The sequence below is a fragment of the Pelophylax lessonae genome, assembly GCF_965119305.1.
Source record: "Pelophylax lessonae genome assembly, chromosome: 7".
Classification (NCBI taxonomy): domain Eukaryota; kingdom Metazoa; phylum Chordata; class Amphibia; order Anura; family Ranidae; genus Pelophylax; species Pelophylax lessonae.
Window position 1 is genome coordinate 179,663,572 of NC_138774.1, and position 27,262 is coordinate 179,690,833.

A 27,262-nucleotide genomic window follows, 5' to 3' on the forward strand; every position below is an offset into this window, starting at 1 on the left:
ACCCAATTGAGCATCTCTGGAGAGACCTAAAAATGGCTGTCCACCAACGTTTACCATCCAACCTGACAGAACTGGAGAGGATCTGCAAGGAGGAATGGCAGAGGATCCCCAAATCCAGGTGTGAAAGACTTGTTGCATCTTTCCCAAAAAGACTCCTGGCTATATTAGATCAAAAGGGGGCTTCTACTAAATACTGAGCAAAGGGTCTGAATACTTAGGACCATGTGATATTTCAGTTTTTCTTTTTTAATAAATCTGCAACAATGTCAACAATTCTGTGTTTTTCTGTCAGTATGGGGTGCTATGTGTACATTCATGAGGAAGAAGAATGAACTTAAATGATTTTAGCAAATGGCTGCAATATAACAAAGAGTGAAAAATTTAAGGGGGTCTGAATACTTTCCGTACCCACTGTATGCCTGTAAACTCCTGAAAAAGGCAAAGTGTGCAAGGGCACATTGGCTAACATGAAGGGGAGTTTCCAGGCAGGAAAAATTAGCTCGAATCACTCCCCTAGGCTCACATTTAACCCACTGATCACCCACAGGGTTAACCCCTTCCCTGCCAGTATCATGATTACAGTAACAGTGCATATTTTTAGCACTGATTACTGTAGTAATGTCACTGGTACCCCCAAAAGTGTCAAAAATGTCAGTTGGGGGTCTGATCTGTCCGCCACAATGTCGCAGTCCCGCTAAAAAAAATAATAAATCGCAGATCGCCGCCATTACTAGTAAAAAAAAAAGAAAACAATAAAAATGACATAAATCTTTCCCGTAGTTAGTAGACGCAATAACTTTTGCGCAAACCAATCAAAATACGCTTATTGCGATTTTATTTACCAAAATTATGTAGCAGAAAAAAAAAAAATATATATATATGTGTGTATGTGAGGGGTGTACTCACTTTTGTGAGATACTGTATATACCGATACAACCCTAGTCACAAATATTATATAATCTTTCTTATGCTAAAGTAATTTCAAAAGTAATTTTTAATATTTCTAAATCTGCAGCTTTTAAAGAATACCTAATGACAATGCCATGAGGTTCCTTGTTCAGATGCTTCCTGATATATTCTGTCCCTAGACATACAGTAATTCATTTCTTTCATCTGTGCAAGAAAATCCCTCACATTTCTCACCTAATATTGTGCATAGTTTGAGAGGTATGACAACCAATATCATTTATCAGCCACAATAATACAAGGTATCTGTTGATTTGAATACTCCAAATTACTGCTTTAACCCTTGTGCTGCCATATTACTCTGGATATTGCTGAACGTTCTGCATGTCCCAGCAACCAGAGATGTTCATCAAGAATGGAGTGTTGTTTTGTTCCCCCGCCAGGCTGGCGGTTACTCACGCTGCAACCATAAAGGATCTGACGGTGTAGAATCTGATTAATACAGACATCTCTACGGAGAGAGAAAAAAAAGGCCATTTAAACTGCCAGGCAGACGACAATAATTTAGACTCGTGTCCGCCAGCTTGATCTCTCACCGAAATGTAGCCAAAAAGTAACACAGCTGCATTGTAACTGACGTGGAACTACAAGTTGCAGCATGACTCGAGATCTTGGGAGTTGCATTTCTGCCAGAGAACCCTTTAGGCTGGGTTCACACTTGTGCGATCACAGGCATTGCATGTGATTTGCACCTCATTGCTGTGCAGATCACATGCGATGTATGTGCAATTCAAATTCAGCCATACAAACTGTCCAGCTGAGATCGCATCACATTCGCACCAAAATGGTTTTTGGTCCGCACTGGAATCGGATCACATGAGTGTTCACACCTATGTGATCAGATTCCTGCACCATTTCACCGTTCGCACTGTGATCTGTTCTGGGGGTGTCATTAACTTTACATGAACACCTGCAGTGGTTCACAGATGTCAGTGTGAACCGCCGGTGATTCAGGTGCAAGGAGTTGTGCTGGCTCCCGTATTCAGTGTGAACGAAGTCTTAAGGGCCATACACACTATCAGATTATCTGAAGACTTTTTCCTTTTCTATGTAGTGCAAGGGCCTGCCGGATTGCATACAAATTGAAAGTGTTTAGGTTTGACCTCATATTATATGGTTTTGGTAAGTCTACAGACAAAAGTCTTCAGATAATCTGATAGTGTGTATGGCCCATTAGGCTGGCCATACACTATACAATTTTCTTGTTCAACTTTCCTTTAGATTTACCAAAACCATGTAATATAGGGTCAAACCTAAACACTTTCAATTTGTATGCAATTAGACAGGCCCTTGCACTACATAGTTTAGGGTAAATCTAAAGGAAATTGAATAAGAAAATTGTATAGTGTATGGCCAGCCTTAAACTCCCCTTTCCAAAACCAGAGGCTTATGGTAACAAAAGGAAAATACAAAACGTGAACGGTTTCCAGAAATTAGGCTTAGTTTAAGGTATAAAGGCAAAACATTTTTTTTTAGTTTTAGAAAGCCTGGGGAGGGATTAGAACACCTGCTTGATTTTATTGCTGTCTATGCCCCCTCCTGGTATGGAGATTAACCCGTACACTGACTACGGTGTATCATGGCTGCTGAGCCCTGACACCATGGTCAGTGTGCGTGCCTCCGTCATCCTTGGTCGTCTTCTGTCTCCCTCCCCCTCCCCTCCCTGCCTGTCAGGTCTCACTGGCGCAGCTCTGCTTCCCTCCCAGCTGCTAAAAAATGATGTGTTTACATCATCCCCTCTGTTAGATTACAAACTGTATCCTAGTGTCTGTGCTATATTTAAAAAAAAAAAGCAGATTTCTACCTGTTTTCTCAGCGCCTATCGGTTATCACGTAGCTCCCGACTCTCTCCTCTTTTCCTCCCCGCCTGACGTCAGAAGAAGGTTTCGGCTCTGCTCGCTGGAGATGCCAGATGGGGAGAGAAGATAGCTGGAAGTCATGTGAGCGCCAATAGGCGCTGTGAAATTGGCTTTTTTTTTTTTTAATAACGCACAGGCACTAGGATACAGTTTGTAATCTAACAGAGGGGATGGTGTAAACATAACATAGTGGCTTAATTAGAGTTTTCTGTGCTTTTTACAAGTCTTGATGTGGGTTTAATCTGACAACAGAAGCCAGGTGCAGAAGATGAACGCCACACAACAGAAGCCAGGCGCAACAGAAGCCAGGCGCAGAAGATGAACGCCATACAACAGAAGCCAGGTGCAGAAGCTGGTCAGTGCTCATCAAAGCAGCCTGATCAGACAGTGCCCATCGGCTCAGCCTTGCCAATGCCCATCAGCTCAACCTTACCTGTGCCCATCAATACAGCCTGATCAGATAGTGCCCATCAATGCAGCCTCGCCAGTGCCCATCAACGCAGCCTCGCCAGTGTCCATCAACGCAGCCTCGCCAGTGCCCATCAACGCAGCCTCGCCAGTGCCCATCAACGCAGCCTTGCCAGTGCCTGGGGAGAGGAGAACCGCCGGTTTACATAGAGCAGGGATCTCCCGTTTGCCAGGCTCTGGACCAGTGTGATGTCCATCATAGGAATCGGTCCAGGAGACGGACTTAGTGTGACATCCGCTGCACCGGGTAAGCGGGAGATCCCCGCTCTGTGTAAAACCCCCTTCCCTTCAGAGGCAGCCCGTGTGCACCCACACCGGATCTCCCCTGCAAGACGGACCCAGGGCAGGCGGCCAATCCCTGAGTTCCCAGCCAACCCCAGGCCTTTGGCCCCAGGGCTAATAATTGTCATTAATAGATGACCCGGGGATTTTTGGGGGCCCACTCGGGGCTATAGCCTTGGTCAGCCCTCACCTGCAGACACCACTGATCCTTTCATTCCCAACACATAGTAGAAAAGACAAAAAATAAAAAGAGGGGTGCACCGACCTAGTGCATTACCATAAAACCATTAAAATATTAAAAAGTGTACAAAGTACTCACAAGACTGGTGTGATACAACACACATCAACATAGCATATGCAATCTCCAAGGTAGCCAAGGTCCCAAATATAGCGAATCGACATGCAGATGGTCGCATGGGGCTGCTGTGGCTAGCCCCATGCGACCATCTGCATGTCCATTTGCTATATTTGGGACCTTGGCTACCTTGGAGATTGCATATGCTATGTTGATGTGTGTTGTATCACACCAGTCTTGTGAGTACTTTGTACACTTTTTAAGATTTTAAAAATTGGTTTTATGGTAATGCACTAGTCGGTGCGCCCCTCTTTCTTTTTTGTCTTTTCTACCAGTTGGTTCTGGATACCCTTGATCCTGAAGGGGGCAGCAACACCGATAGCTCTTTTAACACCTGGGCTTGTAGTGCACCTCTTTTCACTCCATCAGACATCACTCGAGCGCAGGAGAATTTGTTTTACTACTTGAATATATTCCCAACACATAACCTAGTCCATATCAGTATAAATACCCAGCATGATATTTTTAAAAGTGTTCCTTGAGAAGTTTATATACACATCATCCAGAAGAGAGAAATATGGTTTCTCCACAGGTATGCAACAAGCAGACTGACAGCCAGAAAACTGCTCAGAACAAAATGGCCGAAGGGGAACCGGTAGCTGAGTAAATGTTTCGAATCAAGATCTCTATTAGACTTGAGATTGACGAGGCAGATTCATTGCAAGATCAAGCATGTGCTGGAAAATGACAGTTAAATGGACAAAATGTTTGAATGTGATTGGGGGCTTTGAAGTACAGTACCAATTCCAAAAAAGTTGTGATCCTGTGGAAAATCTACACAGAATGCAATGATTTGAAAATCTTATAAAACCATATTTTATTGGCAATAGAAAAAAAAAACACATTAAATGTTTAAACTGATTAAATGTACCATTTTGAGAAAATATGGTAATTTTTAAACAGAAGGCAGTAACACGTCCCCAAAAAGTTGGCTCAGGGCAAAAAAAGCTGGCAAAGTAAGCGGTACTAACTGGGAAGAACCAGAAGAACATTTTGCAAAGAGGTTGATTGGCAACACGCCGTAACATGATTGGGTATAAAAACAGCATCTGATGGAGTCAGAGTATCTCAGAAGTAAAGATGGGCAGAGGTTCACTAATCTGTGAAAAGCTGCGTGTAAAAGGATGCCTGTGGTGAAGCCCTATTTCTCTCTTCTGGATGATGTATATAATTCACAAGGCCAGAGGAAGACGGTAGCAGAATGTAATGAGGGCACAGTTCCCAGAAGCTGACCTGTACTGGCTAATGATGGAGGTAACTGATTTCCAGGACATTTTCTGAGGATAAGCACCAAATTCCAACGATGGTATCAGCATGGTGGGTAATATTACAAGTGCTTATAGGAGACCAACAATACTAACTGTGACTTTTTTGTAATTGGGGTTGTATTAATAGGTGTCAGATTCTTCTTCCCTAGGACACCCAGATTAAAACATGAATTGTGTTTGAAATCAACATTGAGGCTCGGTTCACACTATTGCGATGCGGGAAGGCTGCGAATTCGCAGCCTGTTCCCGCATCGCACACGCACCCCCGGCAGTTCACACTGCCATATGCGATCCGCTGGGGGTGTCAATGTAATCTTAACGACACCCCCAGTTTGATCGCATATCGCAGTGCGATCGTGCAGTTCGCACAGGATCGGATCGCACAAGTGTGAACCGCTGTGCGATCCGATCCTGATGCGGCAGCAAAAATGCCTCCTGTGCGTCTTTGCTGCGGGTGCGGTGCGAATTTAGCCATACAAACTGTATGGCTAAACTCGCACCGCACAGCTGATCGCATGTCATGACGGAGCAGTGCGCTCCGACATGACATGCGAACCCGGCACACGCAGTAGTGTGAACCGGGTCTAAAGAAATTGTCCAGGGAAACGTAAAGTAGATGTAAAGCCTACCTAGATTACATGTGGTTTAGCTAAAACACCAAGTAACAAACAAGTGCCATGTGTTTTTCTCATTGCTGCTGACCTCTTTTAGCATGTTTCAGCTATTTCCTATGTACATCTTAAGTCTCAGTTGAATGTCAATTCTCAGGAAGGGCTTCCTGATTTGACATAAGAAGAACATAGACATGCAATGAGCACTGGTTTACCCATTTCATAGTCTCCACTAGAAGAACAAGTTATATGTTGGCGATGCAGAAGTACAATTCAAAAACAGGGATTGAACATTGTCATCCCATAAAAAGAAGCACCTGAAAAAAGGAACTTCATAGCAGGATCATTAGGCAAGAAAGCTGAAGATTTAAAAACCTGAAAATTACATCAATATATTTAACATTATTTGAAATTCTAATAATGTGTTAACTTATACTTTAAAAAAAGGGTGGTGGGCAACTAATGCCCCCCAGCTGTTATGAAAGGACATGTCCCATGAAGCACTGAAAGACTTACAGTTAAAAGCATGACTCTACGAGGCATGAGGAGACTTGTAGTTCTGCAACAGCTGGAGGGCCACAGTTCCCCAGCCCTGTTTTTAGGCTTTTGATGGACAGAATGTAAAAAGGCATAAAAGGAAGACATTCAGCAAGGCAGGTTTACAGTACCACATTGGTAGCTTTTATGCTCTAATCCCATTGGAGACTGAGTCTCTATGCCTGTAACTTCATCACTGCTGAGTGACAGCGGGTCATACGGGATCACAACAAAGACCCATTATCTTTTTAAAACAGGTGTTTTTGTTTTTTCCTGGTTCAGAGCCGGTTCACACTGCCACGACCATAAAGTCTCCCCATGTCAGAGCGACTTTTTACCGCGACTTTACAGCGATTTACCGCAATTTTACTGCGACTTTTGAATTATTTTGCACGACTTATATGACAGACGACTTTGTGTTTGGCCAATCAGAATATGATGTGTTGTGACCTAATTCCCCTTTTCTGTTTTTTTTTCCCCTCATTTCCTCATTGCCCACCAGTGCCACGTATCAGTGTCCACCAGTGCCACTGCCCACCAGTGCCACGTATGTGTCCACCAGTGCCACTTCCCACCAGTGCCACGTATCAGTGCCACATATCAGTGTCCACCAGTGCCACATATCAGTGTCCACCAGTGCCACATATCAGTGCCATGAATCAGTGTCCACCAGTGCCACGTATCAGTGTCCACCAGTGCCACGTATCAGTGTCCACCAGTGCCACGTATCAGTGTCCACCAGTGCCACGTATCAGTGTCCACCAGTGCCACGTATCAGTGTCCACCAGTGCCACGTATCAGTGTCCACCAGTGCCACGTATCAGTGTCCACCAGTGCCACGTATCAGTGCCACATATCAGTGTCCACCAGTGCCACATATCAGTGCCACGAATCAGTGTCCACCAGTGACACATATCAGTGTCCACCAGTGCCACATATCAGTGCCACGAATCAGTGTCCACCAGTGCCACGTTTCAGTGCCACGTATCAGTGTCCACTAGTGCCACGAATCAGTGTCCACCAGTGCCACGTGTCAATGCCACGCATCAGTGTCCACCAGTGCCACGAATCAGTGTCCACCAGTGCCACGTATCAGTGCCACGTATCAGTGCCATGTATCAGTGCCATGTATCAGTGTCCACCAGTGCCACGTATCAGTGTCCACCAGTGCCACGTATATATATACCATATAGGCATGGCTGCAATGTGGGGAATGCCTGGCTAATCTTTCTCTTCTTCCTGGAAAGTCTGATAACAAGTCGCTTCAATTAAGATAAGGAGGCGACTCCCATTGAAGTATATGGGACAAGTCGGATCACAAGTCGCCTCAAAGTAGTACAGGACCCTTTTCTGAAGTCGGAGCAACTTCAGTAGTGCCAATTAAGACGGCACTGATTGATTAACATTGTTTTTGTTATGTCAAGCGACCTGGGGCAACACAAGTTGCCTCACAAGTCACGCTAGTGTGAATGGGCTCTCAGACCTTCTCTATTTAGAAGTTTCCATAAACAAAAAATAAAACATTTGTAAGGCCCCGTTCACACTGGGGCGATCCGACTTGCCGGGGCGACCTCAGTGTGAACGCCCCAGTGTGAACGGGGACGAAATGGGACTGGAAGTTACAGGCAAAGAGATACCAGTAAAGGTAGCAGCTTTTCTGTAATGAAGTCTGTTGTACCTTGTACAACGTGGAAGTGCAGTCAAATTCTAACTAAGGCTAAACCTACTCCCATTCTAAGACTATTGTATCTAACCCTTGTGACAGTGCAAAGCCCTGCCCCTGTGAAAGTGTAGGAGAAAATGACACAGGATTCGCATTAAAGTGTTTGTAACCTTAAAAATTAAATTCACTGCCAGCCCCTCTCTTGTATCAAGCCAGAAAACAAAGCCTCTATATTTTTTTTTTTTCCAGAGATCTTCAGGCCAGTCACATGACTCCTTGCCACTCTTCTACTCCGATCCAGGGCTACAGCAGGAGGGGCCGAAATCTCCCTCAGACGTCAGCCGGGAAGGTCACATGACCACCGTGTGGCTGCTCCGCCCCTTCCAACCAGGAGACCCGGGCAACACAGTCAGAGGGACTGGTAAGAAGAGCAGGGGTGCTGCTGACAAGGGACCTAGGTGGCTTAGCATTTCCAACTATTCATGTTGATGAGGAAGAACCCCTGTGTGGGCAACTGATGTTTATGTGAATTTTACATTTTGTTCAATGAAAGTAGGCTACCATGCCCTAAAATACACTTGGGACTGACGCATTTCATTGGGAAAAAAAGCATCTGCCACATGAGTATATTCAACCCAATACCATACCCTATAAATAAAAGATATGTATACTTGCCTATTCTAAAGCCCACCTGGTCCGGTCCTATGATCAGCGGTGGCGTCAGTGTAGAGGAGGGCAGCCGACAGCAGAAGCCCCATAGTAAGCCAATGGGGGACGTCATCTCCCTGGCATTTGCAATCGTTGTCACCACCCCACATGCATGCCTGGATTTGTAGTTCTACAGCAGGTGAGCATCTGCAGAGTTCTCTCTGCAGGGTTTATGGCAGGGACCTATAGAACAGCTACAATGTTTCTTCTTTTATCAAGTAAAAGAAACAAAGTTTGTGAATTTGAATAAAGCTACTCATGTGGAATCATCAGAATGGACACAGAAGGCACCTGTCACCAAACACCTACGCTGTGCCACACATCATTAAGAGAGATGTGTGATTCGCCAGCACAGGTTCTAGGTACGGGGAGTTAAAAATACATCTGGTGGGGCGGTGAAGAGCAGCAGTTGCAGGGAGAGATGAATTTTCAACAGTCAAAAGCTGTAAAGATCACACATCTGCCTTGGTCTCCTGCTCAGCCGACCACAAAAGTCTAGCATAAGAGCAGACGGGACGCCGGGTGAGAAAACGCAGATTGGCTTGGTGATGTAACAGGTGAGGAAGGGTTAGAGCTTCATCAGCTCCCCGCATGATGAATCCTGGATGAGGAGGCTTGGAGGGGGCACTCGGGCTGCCCTTCCGGGCTTGGTATAGAACTGGAATAATCCACGCGACAATCGGAAAATTCCCCAGTGAGCTGACACCAATTATTACCATCACTATAAATATGAATACCTGATCATTACAGCAGAAATTTAGGGATGAGGAAGAAATATGTAAAACAGCAAAAAGGTGATTTTCACGTTACAAAAAAGAAAGACACCACAAACAAAAGATACAAACAGAGCAATAAATTCACACGATACACCGTGAAATACATTATCCAATAAAATCCTGCAAATAAAAACATTTAACAATGAGAGGCCATGTCTGTAAATTCCGTTCTTTTTATTGCTGTCTTTTATAGGAAAGCCGATCGGCTCTCTTCCTAGGAACGCAATCAGACTTAAATAAACTTTAATGGCTAATAAACTGACAACAAAATAACAGCCATTCACTATTAAAAAAAAAAAAAAAAAACACAGAACAAACCTTTTCGACCACAAGAAATAGCAAGCAAATATTTCCATGGAAAATGGATAAATAGAATGCAGGGCTGTTGTCCATGACATTTGGGGACAAAGCAACATCAGGAGAGAGCACCTGGATGTGGGAATGTTTCAGAAAATGTGGGACAGAGGGCATCTATGCAAAATTGTTGCACCAACTTCTTAAAAAGGTATGCAGGTGTTGCCATCATCATGACAACCCACTCACAATACCCATACAGGGGAGGGAAAAAAAAAATAACTGCCAGAGTGAAAGTGCGTCAAAGACCACACAATCCTTTGGGACTTTGGGGTACATGCCTATAGATACTGTAAGTACACACCTCCACCAATCAAGGTGAAGGCAGGCGGGAGACAAGGGAAATGGGCAGGCGTAAATAAGGTGATTGGTAGGGTAGCCATGACAACCAGGAAGCTGCATCAATGAACATCCAGGACATAACTAAATAGAAAAAAATGCACATGAAAAAACGCAAAAAAAATACAGCAATTATAGTTAATTAGGCAGCTTCTTTTTCTAAGGCAAAATGGTCCAAAAAAGAGATTTAACTGACTCTGAAAAGTCAAAAATTGTAAAAAAGACTTTCAGAGGGATGTGGCGCTCTTAAAATTGCTAAGATATTGGAGCGTGATCACAGAACCCTCAAATGTTTTGTTGTAAATAGTCAACAGGGTTGCAAGAAAAGTGTTGAGAAAAAAAAAAAAAAAAAAGACAAATTAACTGCCAAAGATTTGAGAAGAATCAAATGTGAAGCTACCATGAACCCATTAGCCCCCAATGTTGTCATATTCCAGCACTGCAACCTACCTGGAGTGCCCAGAAGTACAAGGTGTTCAGAGACATGGCCAGGGTAGGAAAGGCTGAAACTCGACCACCTTGTCACTGAACAAGACACATAAGTTGAAATGTCAAAACTGGGCCAAGAAATATCTGAAGGCAGATTTTTTCAAAGGTTTTATGGACTGACGAGATGGGAGTGACTCTTTATGGACCAGATGGATGGACCTGTGGCTGGATCAGTAACAGGCACAGAGCTCCACTTCCACTCAGACACCAGCAAAGTGGTGGTGGGGTACTGCTATGGGCTGGTATTAAAAGATGAGCTAGTTGGACCTTTTCGGGTTGAAGATGGGCTCAAAATCAACTCCAAAACCTACTCCAAAAACACTTTCTTCAAGCAGTGGTAGAGGAAAAAAAGTCTGCATCTTTCAAGAAGACCATGAGATTTACACAGGACAATGCTCCATCGCTTGTATCAAAGTACTCCACAGCATGGCTAGCCTGTAAAGGCCCATTAGGATAAAAGAATAAGGACATGGCTTCCCTTCCTCACCTGACCTAAACCCTATTAAGAACTTGTGGGCCCTTATTAAACAGGAGATTTAAGGTGAAGGAAAACAGTACACCTTCCCTGAAAGGCTGTGGTTGCTGCTGCACAAAAATTTGATCGTCAACAGATGAAGAAATTGTTTGTGAATCCAGTGCAGCACCAACAATTTCAAATTAACAATCAGATCGCAATGTTGATATTTTAATAACATAGTCCCACAATGTCCAAGATAAATCCATGCATAAATAGAAAGAGACTGGTGAATTCCCTCTATTAGGTGCAGGTGCAGTATTCAAAACTGCTGATAAAATGCAAACTCACCAGAAATAATGGCTGCCGTGACAGCAACATGTGTGACCTTTAAACATTCATAGAAATCCTCCTGTACACATGGCAGTGTTGAATCTCCACTGGTACCTTGAAGCAGACTCCCACTAATAGGGTTGTTAATTGTGCTTTAAAGATGATAATATCTCGGGCTTCTCAGATCTGTTTTTGGCCACACTGGCTACATCATTAAGATCTCCATGGATGAAGAAACTGACAGACTCCATGAATGGAAGGCTTAGGACTGTTATTGAAAAGATGGTTGGCTATATTGGTCCCCAATTTTTTTTTTTTTTTTTTTAAATGTCACAAAGGTTTATTTGTAAATTTTGTGTTGTTTGTTTATTATTCTCACTTTAGGCCCCTTTCACACTTGTGCGACTTGTCATGCGATTTGGGACTGCAAAATCGCATGACAAGTCGTTCTCCATTATTTCCAATGAGCCCCATTCATATATGTGCGACTTGAAGTCGCGGCAAAAAAGTTGCGGTAAAATCGCGCGACTTTGAAGTCGCACAAGTGTGAAAGGGGCCTTAGATGAAAATAAACAATTGAGTGAGGAAATTTTTCGTCTTCCATTTAGTTGCATAATAATTCTGCACACTAATAATTTCCCAATAATTGTGTACACACATAAATGTTCTCCAAAAAAAGCCAAAACCTCACTTTTAATTTCTTAAATATTCAGGTTGGAGGGTTAACATTTTGGAGAGCAATGTTAATCAATATTAAAAGTAATCCTCAAAAATACAACTTGCCTAATAATTGTGCACACTGTGTATGATCACATTATGAAAGAGGCATGACCATAAACAAGATTTAGAAGGACACGGATCTAGGGAGTAAATGTAGCAATCAAGATATATCCAAAAGAAAAATCTGAGTTTAATCCAAAAGGGAAATATTAACAGGTATAAACAGTGTAGATCGAGAAAGCCTGTCTTGTGCCCAATCAGTTACCTAATATGGCATGGGCACATCATCATTGTTCTCCTAAACGCATGCACATGATATGGGGTCTTCGTAAAATGTATAGCAACAGGTATACTAATATCAATTGTGAACTTGATATCACTATGATGTTTTTAGAAACACTATTTAAACATACAAGCCCTCTTCTCTTTATAAATTAGAGACCATGAACATTTGAGATGGATACATTATTACGTTGTGTATGTATGGTGATCCTATATGGGTTGGGTTACCCTTAAAAGGGTGACAGAAGATCTGTTTAGTGATGACAGAATTACAAATCTCAAAATTTATAGCGCCGGTAATAATTCATTTTGTTGGTAAATGTTGCATTATGCCGTGGGTATAAATGTTGGAATTATGTACAAACCTTTTTGATGCCAAAAAAAAAATTGTCGGCACAGGTCGTTCGTGCTCAGGTCACATGACCACTCCAGCATAACAGACAAAACATCAATCATAATAGAATTAAAAAATGGTTGTATAATTTTAGTAAGAGCACCTGCTAGAAAATTAAACCCCTCAGACACTCCAGTGGTGAGACATCCTGACAATAATTCATGTCTCCACCCTCCCATGTCACCATAGTAGTCTGTTTCCCTGTCGCTGTAGTCGGAGTCTCCAACCCTCCCACAAGGAAATATGGTATCACACTCAAAGAAGAACTCCGTGACTGAACAGGGGTTTCCCAACTTTTCAGTATGAGGGCCATGTTGTTGACATCAGAGTTCTCCCTTAACATCAGGGTCCCCATCAGAGTCCCCCCCCCCCCCACTAACCTCAGTAAGCATGACTGGAGTAGCAGGATGGGAGTCGGGGGACAGAGCAGGACTGGACAGAGAAAGTACCCTCCTCCTGTGAATGTTGGGACATGCATGTCATTGGCTGCTAGGACATTGGCACTGCTAGCAACCAACTATGAGGATAATGACCACAGAGCAGGCAGGAACCTGAGCTGGAGCCTGCGAGAAGATTAGGGGGAATAGGGTTTAAGTGGATACCTTAAGCAGCAGCATCACATTGAAGGTATGCCACTGACCCTAGCTGGGGGCCAGATGAAATCTTTTGATGTAGATTTGAGACACCCGATATAAATCAGTGCAGGGTGCCACGATTATATGTCTTTGTGATCGTGGCTGTTGATGGGTTCAAACAGGGAATTTTGGTGGGGAGATTTCACTAATCTAGAGTCACAAAAAATACAAAAGCAACATGACAGAACCGGCATTTAAAGTGAACAGCACATTTAAAAAGGGCAGTTCTTTACCTTCCCGAAATCCCGAACATCAAAAAGGTCAAAAGGGTCAAAGAGTTCAGCATTCCGTAATCCAAATTTATCATGGCAGACTTTCAGGAATGTTCGAATGTTCTTCAGGCACAAGAACTGAAATAGAGAATAGGAAATTTCAGTCATCCATTCATATCAGACAGGAACCAGAACATTACCTCAGCAGCTCTGCACTCCAATTGTTATGACACTGAAAACTATGATTCTGAATCAATTTTTTTTTGTTACCATTTATAACAGGTTTTTTTTTTTTTATAAATACTTTTTATTTAAATATTTGTTTTAAAAATAAACATTTTACACAAAAGGGCATCCATGAGAATGGGTTTCCTCGAGCAGTAGAAGACTCTCTCTCTGGTTGAAACTCTATATGCCCAACCTGTACACAGCATACAGGGAAGGGGAGGAGATACTGCCATTTTTCGACCTAAGCATAAGCAAGAAGGTATATGCAAAACTACTAACTACTATACATTATCTTTAAATATTAGTTGGCTTCACTAAAACTATACCCTGTACTCGGATTTTACCTTGATATCAGATGAAACAGTGGAAGAGAAGCCCAGCTGTAAGCTTGCTAAAGCCTCCCCCCACCTTTCCTTAGTGCTTGAAACCGGACTTTCCTACTATAGTTTACCAAAACCGGAAATGGCCCCGACTGAAATAGAGGTTCAATACAGTTCTAGCCTTTCACCCCATTTTCTGTGGCAAGTGCAGACAATCTGCCAGTCTGATTTGCACTTTCAGATGCTGTGCAGAGCATTAAATTACTGTATACCTGGGCAAGGCTGCCTGCATTTTCCTTGCAGTGTTGCTGAACAAATAATAATATTAATAATAATATTAATGCAGTAATGCATCAACATTAGAAATAACAAAAATAGAACTTGCAAATACAAAAACCTTTCATCAGAGGTGTCACATGGATGGGGAATGTTGCCTGGAGTCCCTCTCTGAACAGCAAGCAATGCAGAGAAAGTTGAATTTAGGTGATGTGAATAATCTGCCAGTTACACAAAGGAATGAGGGAATCCCAAAAATGACAATCTATGTAGGAGATTGAATAATTTTGTGTCAGCTGACTTTGAGGGGAGGGGGGGAGGGGGGCAGAAGAAAGATTAGGAGAATGCCCCCCCCCCCTTCTTCCCTGCTGAGCTCAGGAGCTGCAATACTTCAGCTGGTGAGCCGAACATACAATGAATAATTTAATGTTCTAGAAATGACCAGCAGGTAACAACATCTTCTCATCTGAAGACAATGCACAGTGCCCAGAACAGCTGCCAGCCTAACGGTGCAAGGGAGGGGGGAATCTGCCAAAAGTGATATCCAGTACAGATGCAGTCATTCTCCAGCTGGAAGGTCATGCTGGGAATTACAGTTCCTCCAATGAAGGACCACCAATGAGATAAAAAAAGGCTTCATTATATCAGACATTGGGCCAGTGAAATAATATTTCCAAAAAACAATCTTTGTCATTTTAAGTACATCTAAAGCCATACAGTTTTGAATAGGGTAGGGAGGGAACGGTTAAAATCCCTTTCAGACTTAAGCCCCGTACACACGTAGCTATTGTCGGCCGAACGATCGGCCGCCTTTTGTCCGGTGCTGTCCTGTCGGCTGAAAAGTGCTAAAGACTGCACACGAATTTTGTCGGCCAACAACAGCCGACTGCAGAAGTGATGCCATGTGATGGTTAACTTTCCGTGTGTTTCTTCTTCTCTGAGCATGCCCAGTCTTGCTAATCTGCTGTTTGTCGGCCGAATTCTGTACTGACTGGCGAACAATCGGCCGTTCTGGTGACGGCGAACAAAAATTTTCAAGTCTGCACGCCAGATTCTGTTCGGCCGAAAATTCGCTGTCGGTTGTCGGAAGCATCATACTAACAAGCCGACAATCGGCCGATCGTTCGGCGGCCGATTATTTACGGCCGACAATCGCTACGTGTGTATGGGGCTTTACTTTGCAATCTGTGTCCCATTGGAAGTATAAAGCCAGTCATTCATGGATGGAAATTTGGTTGGTTCAGCAGAGGCCAGCCAAATTTTGATTCATGTATGGGCACCCTGGTTATACAGAAGTCCATCTATTGATCACCTTCTGTACAACCAGCCTGTTGGGTTTTACCCAATTGATAAGTGCAGCCAGCAGCATTTATCACTATATTCTGATCTCCACAGTTAGAACACAGTAGCACAGTGGGAGGAAATCTGATTTTTTTTTTTTTCTGTTCAACCCGCTGGTTGAACAAAAAAAAGATGATGAAAGTATGGGCTGCTTTACGTCTACTTTTTGTCCCGCAGACTCAACTCACCCAAGTGATAATAAAACCTTCCAAATAAAGCAAAGCCTTTAAAACGGACCATACACTATTAAAAATCTGCCTTGAATTGATCTCATTTAGATGTACTATCATCTGTGTAGTGCAAGGTCCTGTCTGACTGGACTCAAATTTAGTGGATTGTTTAGGTTTGTTCTTACAGTACATTATTTTGGTAAATGTAAAGGAGGTTGTACAGTCTGAAAGTATAGTATATGGAGAGGTTATCAATAATAAATGATGTAGCGCTATAGGGAGACAATGTATATGAACAAATTTTCCATCAGTCCATGAGATAAACATGCACAGTATATTGACACATAATATATTTGAGGAGATTCCACAAAATGTGCAGTCCCAGAGATAAACATGCAAATGATCCACCAATCAGAGCAAGATGTGAATATAGCCACCACCATGGAGATTGAATTGGCCTCTTACCAGAACGTCATGATCCCCATTACAGGGATCATGAACAGCGGGAAAAACAAATCCTTGAAACAGCAAGATATCTCACACCAGCTCCTTAGGCCGTCGTACCCGCTCATCTCATACCAATTAGATCGGCTTTCCCTGTGGCGAATAGATAGATATCTGTACGTCGCTTCGCAGGACTGCGAGTGGGGGTGCGCGCACGCTGCCGGAGGTGCGAGTGCCTATTCGCCACAGGGAAAGCCGATCTAATTGGTATGAGATGAGCGGGTATGATGGCCAAAGGAGCTAAAATAAAGATTTTGACTTTAGATACTGTATACTTTAAAGTAGAACCATAGGCAAAACTTTTTTTTCTTTTTGGATTGAGTAAGGGGGGGGGGCCCCGTTGGAGAGATTTACCTTCACCTTCTGTGCCATAGCCAAAACAGGATGTGAGAGGAAATCCCTACAAGTTAAAGAAATCCCTTGGGGACTCCCAGGCCAACAGATCTAGTGTCCCCATTGGAAGATTTCCCCTCTATTCTGGGGACAACTCAAAAATGTCACTTTTAATGATAATAACAGGACAAACAGAGGGTGATTTTACCTAACAGGGACACAGATCGCAATAAAAACTGACAGGCGTTTTAATCCATCGCTACCTAAAAACTAAAAGAAAAAGGTTTTACTTATAGACTACTTTAAGGTTATAAAATAACTTTACCACCATGGCGAAACAGAAAAAAAAAAAATCAGATAATAAAGGGTGACTTTAGTGAAGACATTAGAATTTAAGCTTCTCTGGTGCAGAGACTGATGTAAATGACTCTCTGTGTTCTCTGTACAGCACTGTGGAATATGTCAGCGCTGTATAAATTGATAATATTAATAATAATAACAACAAACAATAATATGTGTTACTGTAATGGGACATTGAGAGTAAAAGCTCCTGTGGTGTAGAGTATGAGGTGAATATTTCTTTCTATACTGTAAAGATTCTTGCAACGTGTTGGTGCTATATAAATACATGAAATAAACTCAAATTAAAAAAAAAAAAAAAGAAAAAACAGAAAAGCCAATACACTCTGTTTAACAGCCAGGCAACACCTGCTACATACAGAGTTAGATCAATACAGCATTACATTGGATCCATACATTACTGGTTTTATAGTACAACACACATTGTCCCTTTTGTACAATAGCTGATCTATTGTCTCTACAGGGAAAACCGCGATTCATTGGAGTATGGCGGGTAGTCTCAGTTCTCTCCCTAGGTGTCTATATAATTATCCCGCTACAGCCTTATCAATTATTCACAGTGACAAACTGTCTGGATTGGAGATAAGGGCGATCACAGGGACTTACAGAGGGGAGAATAAGGCCAGTGCAATCATACGGTGCAATTAGCCCTAATGTAACATAATTAAATAAAGCTGCCAATGGCTCAGCTGTCCAATATGCTTATGGAAAGTACATTGAACACAGAGAAGGAGTTGTTTGAGCACAGTCAATGCTCCTGACTAAAACCTCATCAGCACCAAATATTGCTATGGAGACTAGCTTTACTTCATTCCTTATGGTTTGACAATGGCACTTCTCAAAGAAAAGGCTTGCATTTTTACCAAAGTGATATTTTTATTTATTTTTTCAATAAAAAACATGTTATACAAAAAAAATTAAAAATTGGGAACCACGCTAGTAGGCAACTACTAATACACCAGTGGTGAAAAGCTGCTAAAACAATATGTCATATCTCATACAAATCATATAAAGAAAACCAAAGTGTAGCCCTAATCAAAGTGCCTAAGATAAAAAAATATATATTTTATTAAATCAAACAAAACGTGCACCCATAAACATAAAGGGAAACCAAAATTCACATAAAAAGAAAGTGAATAACGCAAGTCCACTTAGACATCTACCACATGAACAAAAGGGACTCTGAAGTGAAAAACGTCCGCTGTGCCATCAACGCCACCTCCACATCACTACAGTGACAGCTATACAGGTTTACCAGAAAGCCATGACATCACACATGAGAGTGGTCAACGAACACCTGTTGTCGAAGAAGGGCTCAGCAGCTTGTATTCCCAATACTTCTTATGGGCTCCCATCTGGTCCAACAAATATACCAAAAAAAACAATAGAAAGGGGGAAAAATGCCAAATACCCAATAGTGTAAATCTGACACTTCGGCCTCATGTACACTGCTGCTGATAAACGGACGGGCGTTTTTTTTCAGCAGCCCCTGAAGTCTCCTCTAGGTTATCTTATCTGTCCATGTACACTGAAATTAGTTTAGAGGCAGTTGACTATAGTGGCATTTTTTTGAAAGCAATACAATGCGTTCAGACGGAAGCTTATTGGCATTTGAAACGCCAAATGCTTTGTCACAGCATGTAAATGCATCTAAACGCAGTAACTTGTGTTTATAAGCATTTTGTTTATAGATGTTTTCAATGGGGATACATTTCTGACCATTTTACAAAGTAAAAGCCGCTTCTAAACGCAAACACGGCACAACAGACATTTTTAACCGTCGGTTACTATTTGTCAAGTTCCAGCGTTCAGGAGAGGTTTTCAAACGTCCCGTGTACATGAAAGCCTTAATCTTTATTAAAATGAAATAAAAACACTTATATAATAACTCTTGTAACAGAGCTGCACAGGGTCCCCGGGACACAAGCGATGCCTTTTTGCTTTGTGCAATGACATCATGGCGTCGCTCTGCCGTATGTGTTTGGTCATCAGAGGCATGGTGATAATGACATCAGAGGTGATGAAATCAACAGGGCAGAGCGACATTGTGAAGTCATTGTGCAAACCAGACGTCCATCACCATGTCCCCGGGACCAAGATTTCTGTACAGCACTGTTACAAGAGTTTGTGTGTGTTTTAATTTATTTTTAATAAAGATTGCAATTAATAAAGATTGGAATTAAAGAAGTGGCAAATTTATAGTTTTGGGCATTTGACCCCTCTTTTTCCTTTCCTTTTTCTTTGTGGTATATTTACTGACCAGGTGTGAGCCCATGAGAAGTATTAGGGATGCAAGCTGCTGAGCCCTTCTTTAACATTCATCGTTCCCTGACACTCATGTAGGGTGTCATGGCTTTCTGGTAAACTTGTATTCTTAAAATACCTAATACATTTTGGACATTCCTTGATGGTGGCATGAATTAATTATTTGTACTAATGACTTGGTTGGTTTATGTACTCTTGGACAGCGCAATACATTTAGAAATAAGCCTGTGGATAGAACAGCGGATGTTTTTCATTTTTTTTTTTACATGTGTAGCACTACTCCCACGGGAGCTGCTGTGTGTGGGTTCCCCTGGGTTACCATTAGCAACAGTAGAACATTCTGACATGTTTCCAAGTGTTTTTACCTCAGACAAGGACCAGTCCAGTTTCTTTGGTTTTTATGTTTTATTAGGAACTTGGAAAGGAGAAGGGATGAGTGGGATACTCCAATTAAAAACGGAACTATGTGCAATAGGCTGGGACAATATAGAAAAATGCTGATTGATGCTGGTTAACGCTGACTGACGCTGGTTAACGCTGTTTGAGCTAGTCATGGCTAGGCCGCTTACTTTACTTTCCCTTTGACTGTTAAAGAGTCCTCTTAGTTTCCTAAGGCACTCCTTTCCTGAGGTAGCTGTCCTTATAGTAGACTGCACTGCTGAGCAACTTCAAGGCCCTTCCTGGCACCCCCTTTTACCCCTAATCTTCAGGGCTTAACAATTTGGCACCCCCTTTACTGTATTCACTCGGGGGTTAGCTGACTTCTGGATCCCCTTAACCCCTCTGGAGTGGTCCCCTCTCTTAGGCAGACCCCTGGGCAGATTTTTGAGTACACACGATACAGTTTTTCCAGAAGTATTCTGCCCAGCAGCTCCACTTGGTCAGCACACTGGATCCTTCTGCAGCATAGCTCAAAGCTCTCCCTAGGCCGACTGCCTGGCCACATTCCTCACATCAGCAGGAGGAGACAGCAGTCCACCTCCTCCTGGGACTTTGTTCCCGGCAAAAGACACCCTGTCACATGCCCCCTCCAGATTTATTTCCAATCCCAGGATGCATTGCAGCAATGCTAACCCACTGGGACAGTCAAACCCTGGTGTGCTATTGGCTAGGTTTCCTCCACTGTCCAACAAAGTCCCTCATTGGATACAGTGGAGAGACTCCCCAGACTCAACAGGTCACACCTGGAAGCATGTGACAGGCTAACTAACAGATCAGACCCTCCTGATAAGCAGAACAGGGTCACGTATAAGCTTTGCCTAGCACCTACCTGGGAGGATGCTACACATGTATATTGGTTTTACTTTATGTTGATGGGTGCACATTTTGTACTACTACATGAAACAATTTCATCCTAGGCACATTTTGATTAGCACTACAGTTTGGTTTTATTTATTCTCTGGCTATGCCCATAGCAAGCGGCTTGCTATGGGGGCAGACCTGTGGGCTTGATCCCAAGCTGGTGTTTGTGTGTTTATTGACATACACAGCATTGATTGACCTCGTCCCCTGCTCCCTCCTCACAGCAATTGATTGACAGCAATGGTTCCTGCTACTACCTCAGCCCCAGTGTCACCTTTTTGTAAACCCATATTCATGTTAAGCACAGACTGCTAATGGGGATCTTCTCCCCCCCTGTCCCCCCCCAGCCTGGCCGCAACACTCATTTACAGTCCTCTGTGAACAGAAAACTACAGGTACAAGTTACAGTTTTCAATTAACTACCACGGCACTGTGGATCGCTGTGGTAGTTCATTAAGTCTTCCTTTCAGATTGTATCTGTTTGGTCGTACAATGTAGGGGCATACAGATACACTGACAGGTCTGCAGGAGACTTTAGAGGCTCCAGAAACAAAAAATAATAAATGCACGTTTTTTTTTTACCACCCCCCCCTCGCACACGTATCAACATAAAACGCAGAGAGCAATATTTCTAGCACCAAACCTCCTCCTTAATATTAAACTGATTACCTATAGGGGGCTTTTAAAGTGTCACCTACAAAAAATATATGGTACTGAAGTCTGTTGCCATTTCACGGGTGCAAGCAAATTTAAGACATGTTGGGTATCCATTTACTCAGTGCAACCTCATTTTTTAGACTTTACCAAAAAATTGGGTAATGCATTGCTTTGTGTGACCTAAAATTAACTTTAGTGTATTTTTTTTTTTATGAAATTTTGCATTTCCAAGACCTTTACAGTAATATTGTGTAACATAAAAAATTGGAACTTCCACTATTTTATTCTCTAGGGTGTCTGCTTTAAAAAAACATACCTTTTTTGGGTTTTAAGCAATCTTCAGGCCTAAAAGAGTTTTTTAAACATGTGTGCAAAAAATGCAAATACGGCTGTAGCAGCAAAACAGTTAAAAGATACAATCACCTTGCCCAGTAGTCACCTTAGCGCACTTCTGCCTCTTTTGCAGCTGGCAACAATACCCAGTGCTTCTGAATATAGGGAAGCACGTGACCTCCTTCCCTATAAGAGCCGGTTCCCACATATGCAATGAAAGACATCGCATGTGATTCGCACTGCTCTGCAAATCACATGCGATGTCTGTGCGATGCAAAATCAGCCATACAGATTGTATGGCTGAATTCGCATCACATTCGGACCAAACTCGCAGAGGGCCGTTTTTTGGGTCTGCACCAGAATCAGATCGCATGGGTGTTCACACCTATGCGATCCGATTCACGTCCAAACTCACAGTTCGCACTGTGATATGTCAACTGGTCTGGGGGTGTCGTTAACTTTCTATTGACATCCCCATCGATTCGCATATGGCAGTGTGAACTGCCTGCGAGTTGAGTGCGATGCAGTGCTTGCGACGAGTAGCTAACACCTTGCATTTATGTTCCTGGTGTAACTGGCGAAGAGTGTACAACTGGGCCTGGGGACCTTTATAAAACACACTGTTACTTTGTACTGCATGTACAAGGTGAAAGTGTCTCTAGTTCAGTACTCCAGACAAACAGTTAAAGAAATAGGTGAGCCTTTTACCTGTCAAAGAATTTACTTTTCTGTTCATTAAATTCCAAGATTTGCATATCCCTGCCAGATAGCACAGCCAGGCAGACGACACCACTTTCCCTGTTACAGTTATAGACTGTAAAATAATAAGCAATGCCCTCTATCCAATCCCCAGCCTGTTGACTGGAGAATGAAAGAGCAGCAGCAGACTGATGTGGTGATTCCTTTATCCACTGGTCAGTCACATTTGCATGCCATACACCTTCTTCCTGGAGTAAAAAGTCTCTTGTAAGACACAACACTGTGTGCAGAAAACACACACAATACCAGCACTAGTGCAACTATTTAACCTAAGAAAACAAAACTATTTAAACAATGAACAATAAAACTATTTTACACGAGACACGAGACTTCTCAAATCTACCCTTTTAGATTTTAAGCTTTGTTCTGCATAGTGCTCATGTTTTGGTTACCCATTTCTCCCATTAGTTTATCCCCCATAGTTATTAACTTTTTTTTCACCAGAACCCTCCTTATTAGATTGCAAGCTCTCAGGAGCAGGACCCTCCTAACCATCTTGTATTGAATTGTACTGTTGCTGCATTGTCTCCCTTTATATTGTAAAGCAATGTGCAAACTGTTGGCGCTCTATAAATCCTATATCATATAATAAATTAATGTTTCTTATAATGTTTATCTATTGCCCCAGCATGAACTCTTTTTATACAGTGCTGTGCAAAATGATGGCAACAACCAAACTAGTAACTAAGTCTCTCTGAAGACATATCTGTGAATGGAATTGGTAGATTTTTCCATTAAGATAGTCTGCATTACTAATCAACGATCTTTCCATCACAACTGACCCTGTGTCTTTGTATTTCAATGCGTGTACACATAAAGCATGTTTCTGTTTTGGCTGATCTCCAAATTGGCATCTGTGTGAACTGGACTGGAAATCCACATAAAAGAGCCTGACCTTCAATTTATTCACAATATTGCTGAGATAAACAATGCAGAGGAATCAGTAGCTGATAATCCATACATTTCTAGAATACATCAAGGAAGGGTAAGGGAGTGTATGGTAACAACACTGACAAGGCAGCTTAATGAGCAGATATAAAACTCCCACCAACACCAGAGAGAACTGAAGGACGCACGCTGCTGAATTCTGGGAAGGTGGTAAACAGAGGTCAACAAACATAGGGGAAGAAGAGCTCTGACCGTATCTGTGTGAAGAATTCATGTGTCATGAAAATGTATTCTTCCCAATAAGACCATTAAACATCTGCATACTGAGTTGTAAAAAAAGAGGCATAATCGATATTTTATGCATTCACCTGCATTTTCTGGCCCTATTGACGTCTATGGAAGCATATGAAAATGCATGTAAAACGCATAAAGTGGAGAGATGTGAACCCAGCCTTAAATCTGGATACATATCATACAATTTTTGTTGTTCAATTTCCTTTAGATTTACCTTTAACTATGTAGCGCAAGTCGAAAGTGTTTAGGTTTGACCTTCTATTATATGGTTTCGTTAATTCCAAAGGAAAGTGGTACAAGAAAATTGTATAAAAATTGCATAGTGTGCAGCCAGCCTTAGGGTTAATTACTTTAAAAGGGATGTAGAAATTGCAACTTCTCTCATCAGAACACAGAAAGGGCACCAACTGATTAAAACTACTTAGTCCCTCCAATTCAGAATCAGTATTCAGAGGACTACTTTTGACAGGTGATGAGGAAGTCACGTCTCTTCCTCACCCCCTGGCAAATGGAGCACTTCTGTACCACAAATCGCATGCATTACACATAGTTGCAGTGTGGGCTCGTAGGCTGCCACTGGTTGTGTTGGAGGCCTTTAACATCTGCCGAATGCAAAATGCTGTTGATTTTTTGCCATGACCGCGAAGCATAGCATTGCAGGTGCAGAATGTGAACAATTCTGAGTACCAGTATTCAGGTGAGTGGTTAGGGAGCGGTAAAACTGTGGCTCAACCACCTAGTTTTGCTGCTCCTGTGAACAAGCACTTATTGTTCACTACAGAAAGCTCTTGATTTCATATATTGTCCCCAAAGGTTGGCTGGCCAAATATTAGGTCAGACGTCCCTAATACTTCTGTTCCTGCCAGAACACAGTGAATATGGATAGCGGCTATAGCCACTGGCAATTATAGCATCCTAAAAATCGGACATGCTGGCTGTACCCAAGTCCTTCGATGGATCAACTTGCATACAATCAGCTTGCCCATACATGGTTCAAGTCTTGGCCAGTCCCTGCTAAACCAGCTATGGCTGGCTGTACGGTCTTCTGAAAAGGAAACCACTCCTCCAGGTCTGATTACAATCACATGGTATATGAAAAATGTGCCATAAATAAAAAATGCTGTTAAATAGTACCTACGTCCTAATATATCTGTAGAGTATTGGGTTGGGGCTGTCATGGACTTTCATGGTACTGTAAAGAGGCTTAACATAACACACACACAGCACAAGTATAAAAAGATATAATTTATGACAAACATTATTCACTTAAAAAAAGGAGACATGGATATAAAAGCAGACAAACAAAATCGTACATGTCGTTTATAAGACACTCACAGACTCTATAAAAGGCACAGATGCAGTGTGTCCAAAGACTAGCACTTTCAAGTTGTCATAAAACATCTGTGTATCTGGCGCTCAACATGTTTCGCGGATGAATTTCCGCTTCTTCAGGAGCTTAGCATATATTATAGAGCAACTACCAACTTTATTTCTATAAACAGGAAAGGAAAAAGATAGTTATAATATTCACAGATGTAGAAAAATATGATCTACTGGTATGGTTACAAAAACTGCACTGGATCTTACTCAGGACGTGATCAGGTGTGTGTTCCTGTATAAGCAAGTCTATCTTGGCAAATGTGAAAGCACTACACCAGGAGGCACATAGGTACACAGACTGATAAAAAAAAAAGTAATTGATGTCACAGGAAAAGGGCATATAGATATATATACAGTGCTTTGCGAAAGTATTCGGCCCCCTTGAACTTTGACCTTTTGCCACATTTCAGGCTTCAAACAAAGATATAAAACTGTAATTTTTTGTGAAGAATCAACAAGTGGGACACAATCATGAAGTGGAACGAAATTTATTGGATATTTCAAACTTTAACAAATGAAAAACTTTGGGCGTGCAAAATTATTCAGCCCCCTTAAGTTAATACTTTGTAGTTTTGCACATCGAGAGACTGAAATTTTTGCCCATTCCTCCTTGCAAAACAGCTCGAGCTCAGTGAGGTTGGATGGAGAGCGTTTCTGAACAGCAGTTTTCAATTCTTTCCACAGATTCTCGATTGGATTCAGGTCTGGACTTTGACTTGGCCATTCTAACACCTGGATATGTTTATTTGTGAGCCATTCCATTGTAGATTTTGCTTTACGTTTTGGATCATTGTCTTGTTGGAAGACAAATCCCCTTCCCAGTCTCAGGTCTTTTGCAGACTCCATCAGGTTTTCTTCCAGAATGGTCCTGTATTTGGCTCCATCCATCTTCCCATCAATTTTAACCATCTTCCCTGTCCCTGCTGAAGAAAAGCAGGCCCAAACCATGATGCTGCCACCACCATGTTTGACAGTGGGGATGGTGTGTTCAGGGTGATGAGCTGTGTTGCTTTTACGCCAAACATAACGTTTTGCTTTGTTGCCAAAAAATTCGAATTTGGTTACATCTGACCAGAGCACCTTCTTCCACATGTTTGGTGTCTCCCCCAGGTGGCTTGTGGCAAACTTTAAACGACACTTTTTATGGATATCTTTAAGAAATAGCTTTCTTCTTGCCACTCTTCCATAAAGGCCAGATTTGTGCAGTATACGACTGATTGTTGTCCTATGGACAAAGTCTCCCACCTCAGCTGTAGATCTCTGCAGTTCATCCAGAGTGATCATGGGCCTCTTGGCTGCATCTCTGATCAGTCTTCTCCTTGTATGAGCTGAAAGTTTAGAGGGACGGCAAGGTCTTCGTAGATTTGCAGTGGTCTGATACTCCTTCCATTTCAATATCATCGCTTGCACAGTGCTCCTTGGGATGTTTAAAGCTTGGGAAATCTTTTTGTATCCAAATCCGGCTTTAAACTTTTCCACAACAGTATCTCGGACCTGCCTGGTGTGTTCCTTGTTCTTCATGATGCTCTCTGCGCTTTAAATGGACCTCTGAGACTATCACAGTGCAGGTGCATTTATACGGAGACTTGATTACACACAGGTGGATTCTATTTTTCATCATTAGTCATTTAGGTCAACATTGGATCATTCAGAGATCCTCACTGAACTTCTGGAGAGAGTTTGCTGCACAAAGTAAAGAGCGTAATAAAATTGCACGACAAATTTTTCAGTTTTACATTTGTTAACAAAGTTTGAAATATCCAATAAATTTCGTTCCACTTCATGATTGTGTCCCACTTGTTGATTCTTCACAAAAAAATTACAGTTTTATATCTTTATGTTTGAAGCCTGAAATGTGGCAAAAGGTCGCAAAGTTCAAGGTGGCCGAATACTTTCGCAAGGCACTGTGTATAATATATATATATATATACACACACACACACACACTTACACACTTACACACACATACAGTATCTCACAAAAGTGAGTACACCCCTCACAATTGTGTGAATATTTTATTATATCTTTTCATGTGACAACACTGAAGAAATGAAACTTTGCTACAATGTAAAGTAGTGAGTGTACAGCTTGTATAACAGTGTAAATTTGCTGTCCCCTCAAAATAACCCAACAGCCATTAGTGTCTA

The 27,262-nt window shown here is 42.1% G+C and overlaps 1 protein-coding gene across 8 annotated transcripts in view; it reads right to left on the reverse strand.

Annotated features, from left to right (window-relative positions):
* VAV2 (vav guanine nucleotide exchange factor 2) overlaps positions 1 to 27,262 on the reverse strand; it is a 480,427-nt gene that overhangs the window by 378,001 nt on the left and 75,164 nt on the right. For all 8 annotated transcript variants that reach the window (XM_082264462.1, XM_082264465.1, XM_082264464.1 and 5 more), the window contains exon 2: positions 13,727 to 13,843. In XM_082264462.1, coding sequence (XP_082120588.1) covers positions 13,727 to 13,843 — 117 coding nt within the window. The remainder of the gene's footprint in view (positions 1 to 13,726; positions 13,844 to 27,262) is intronic.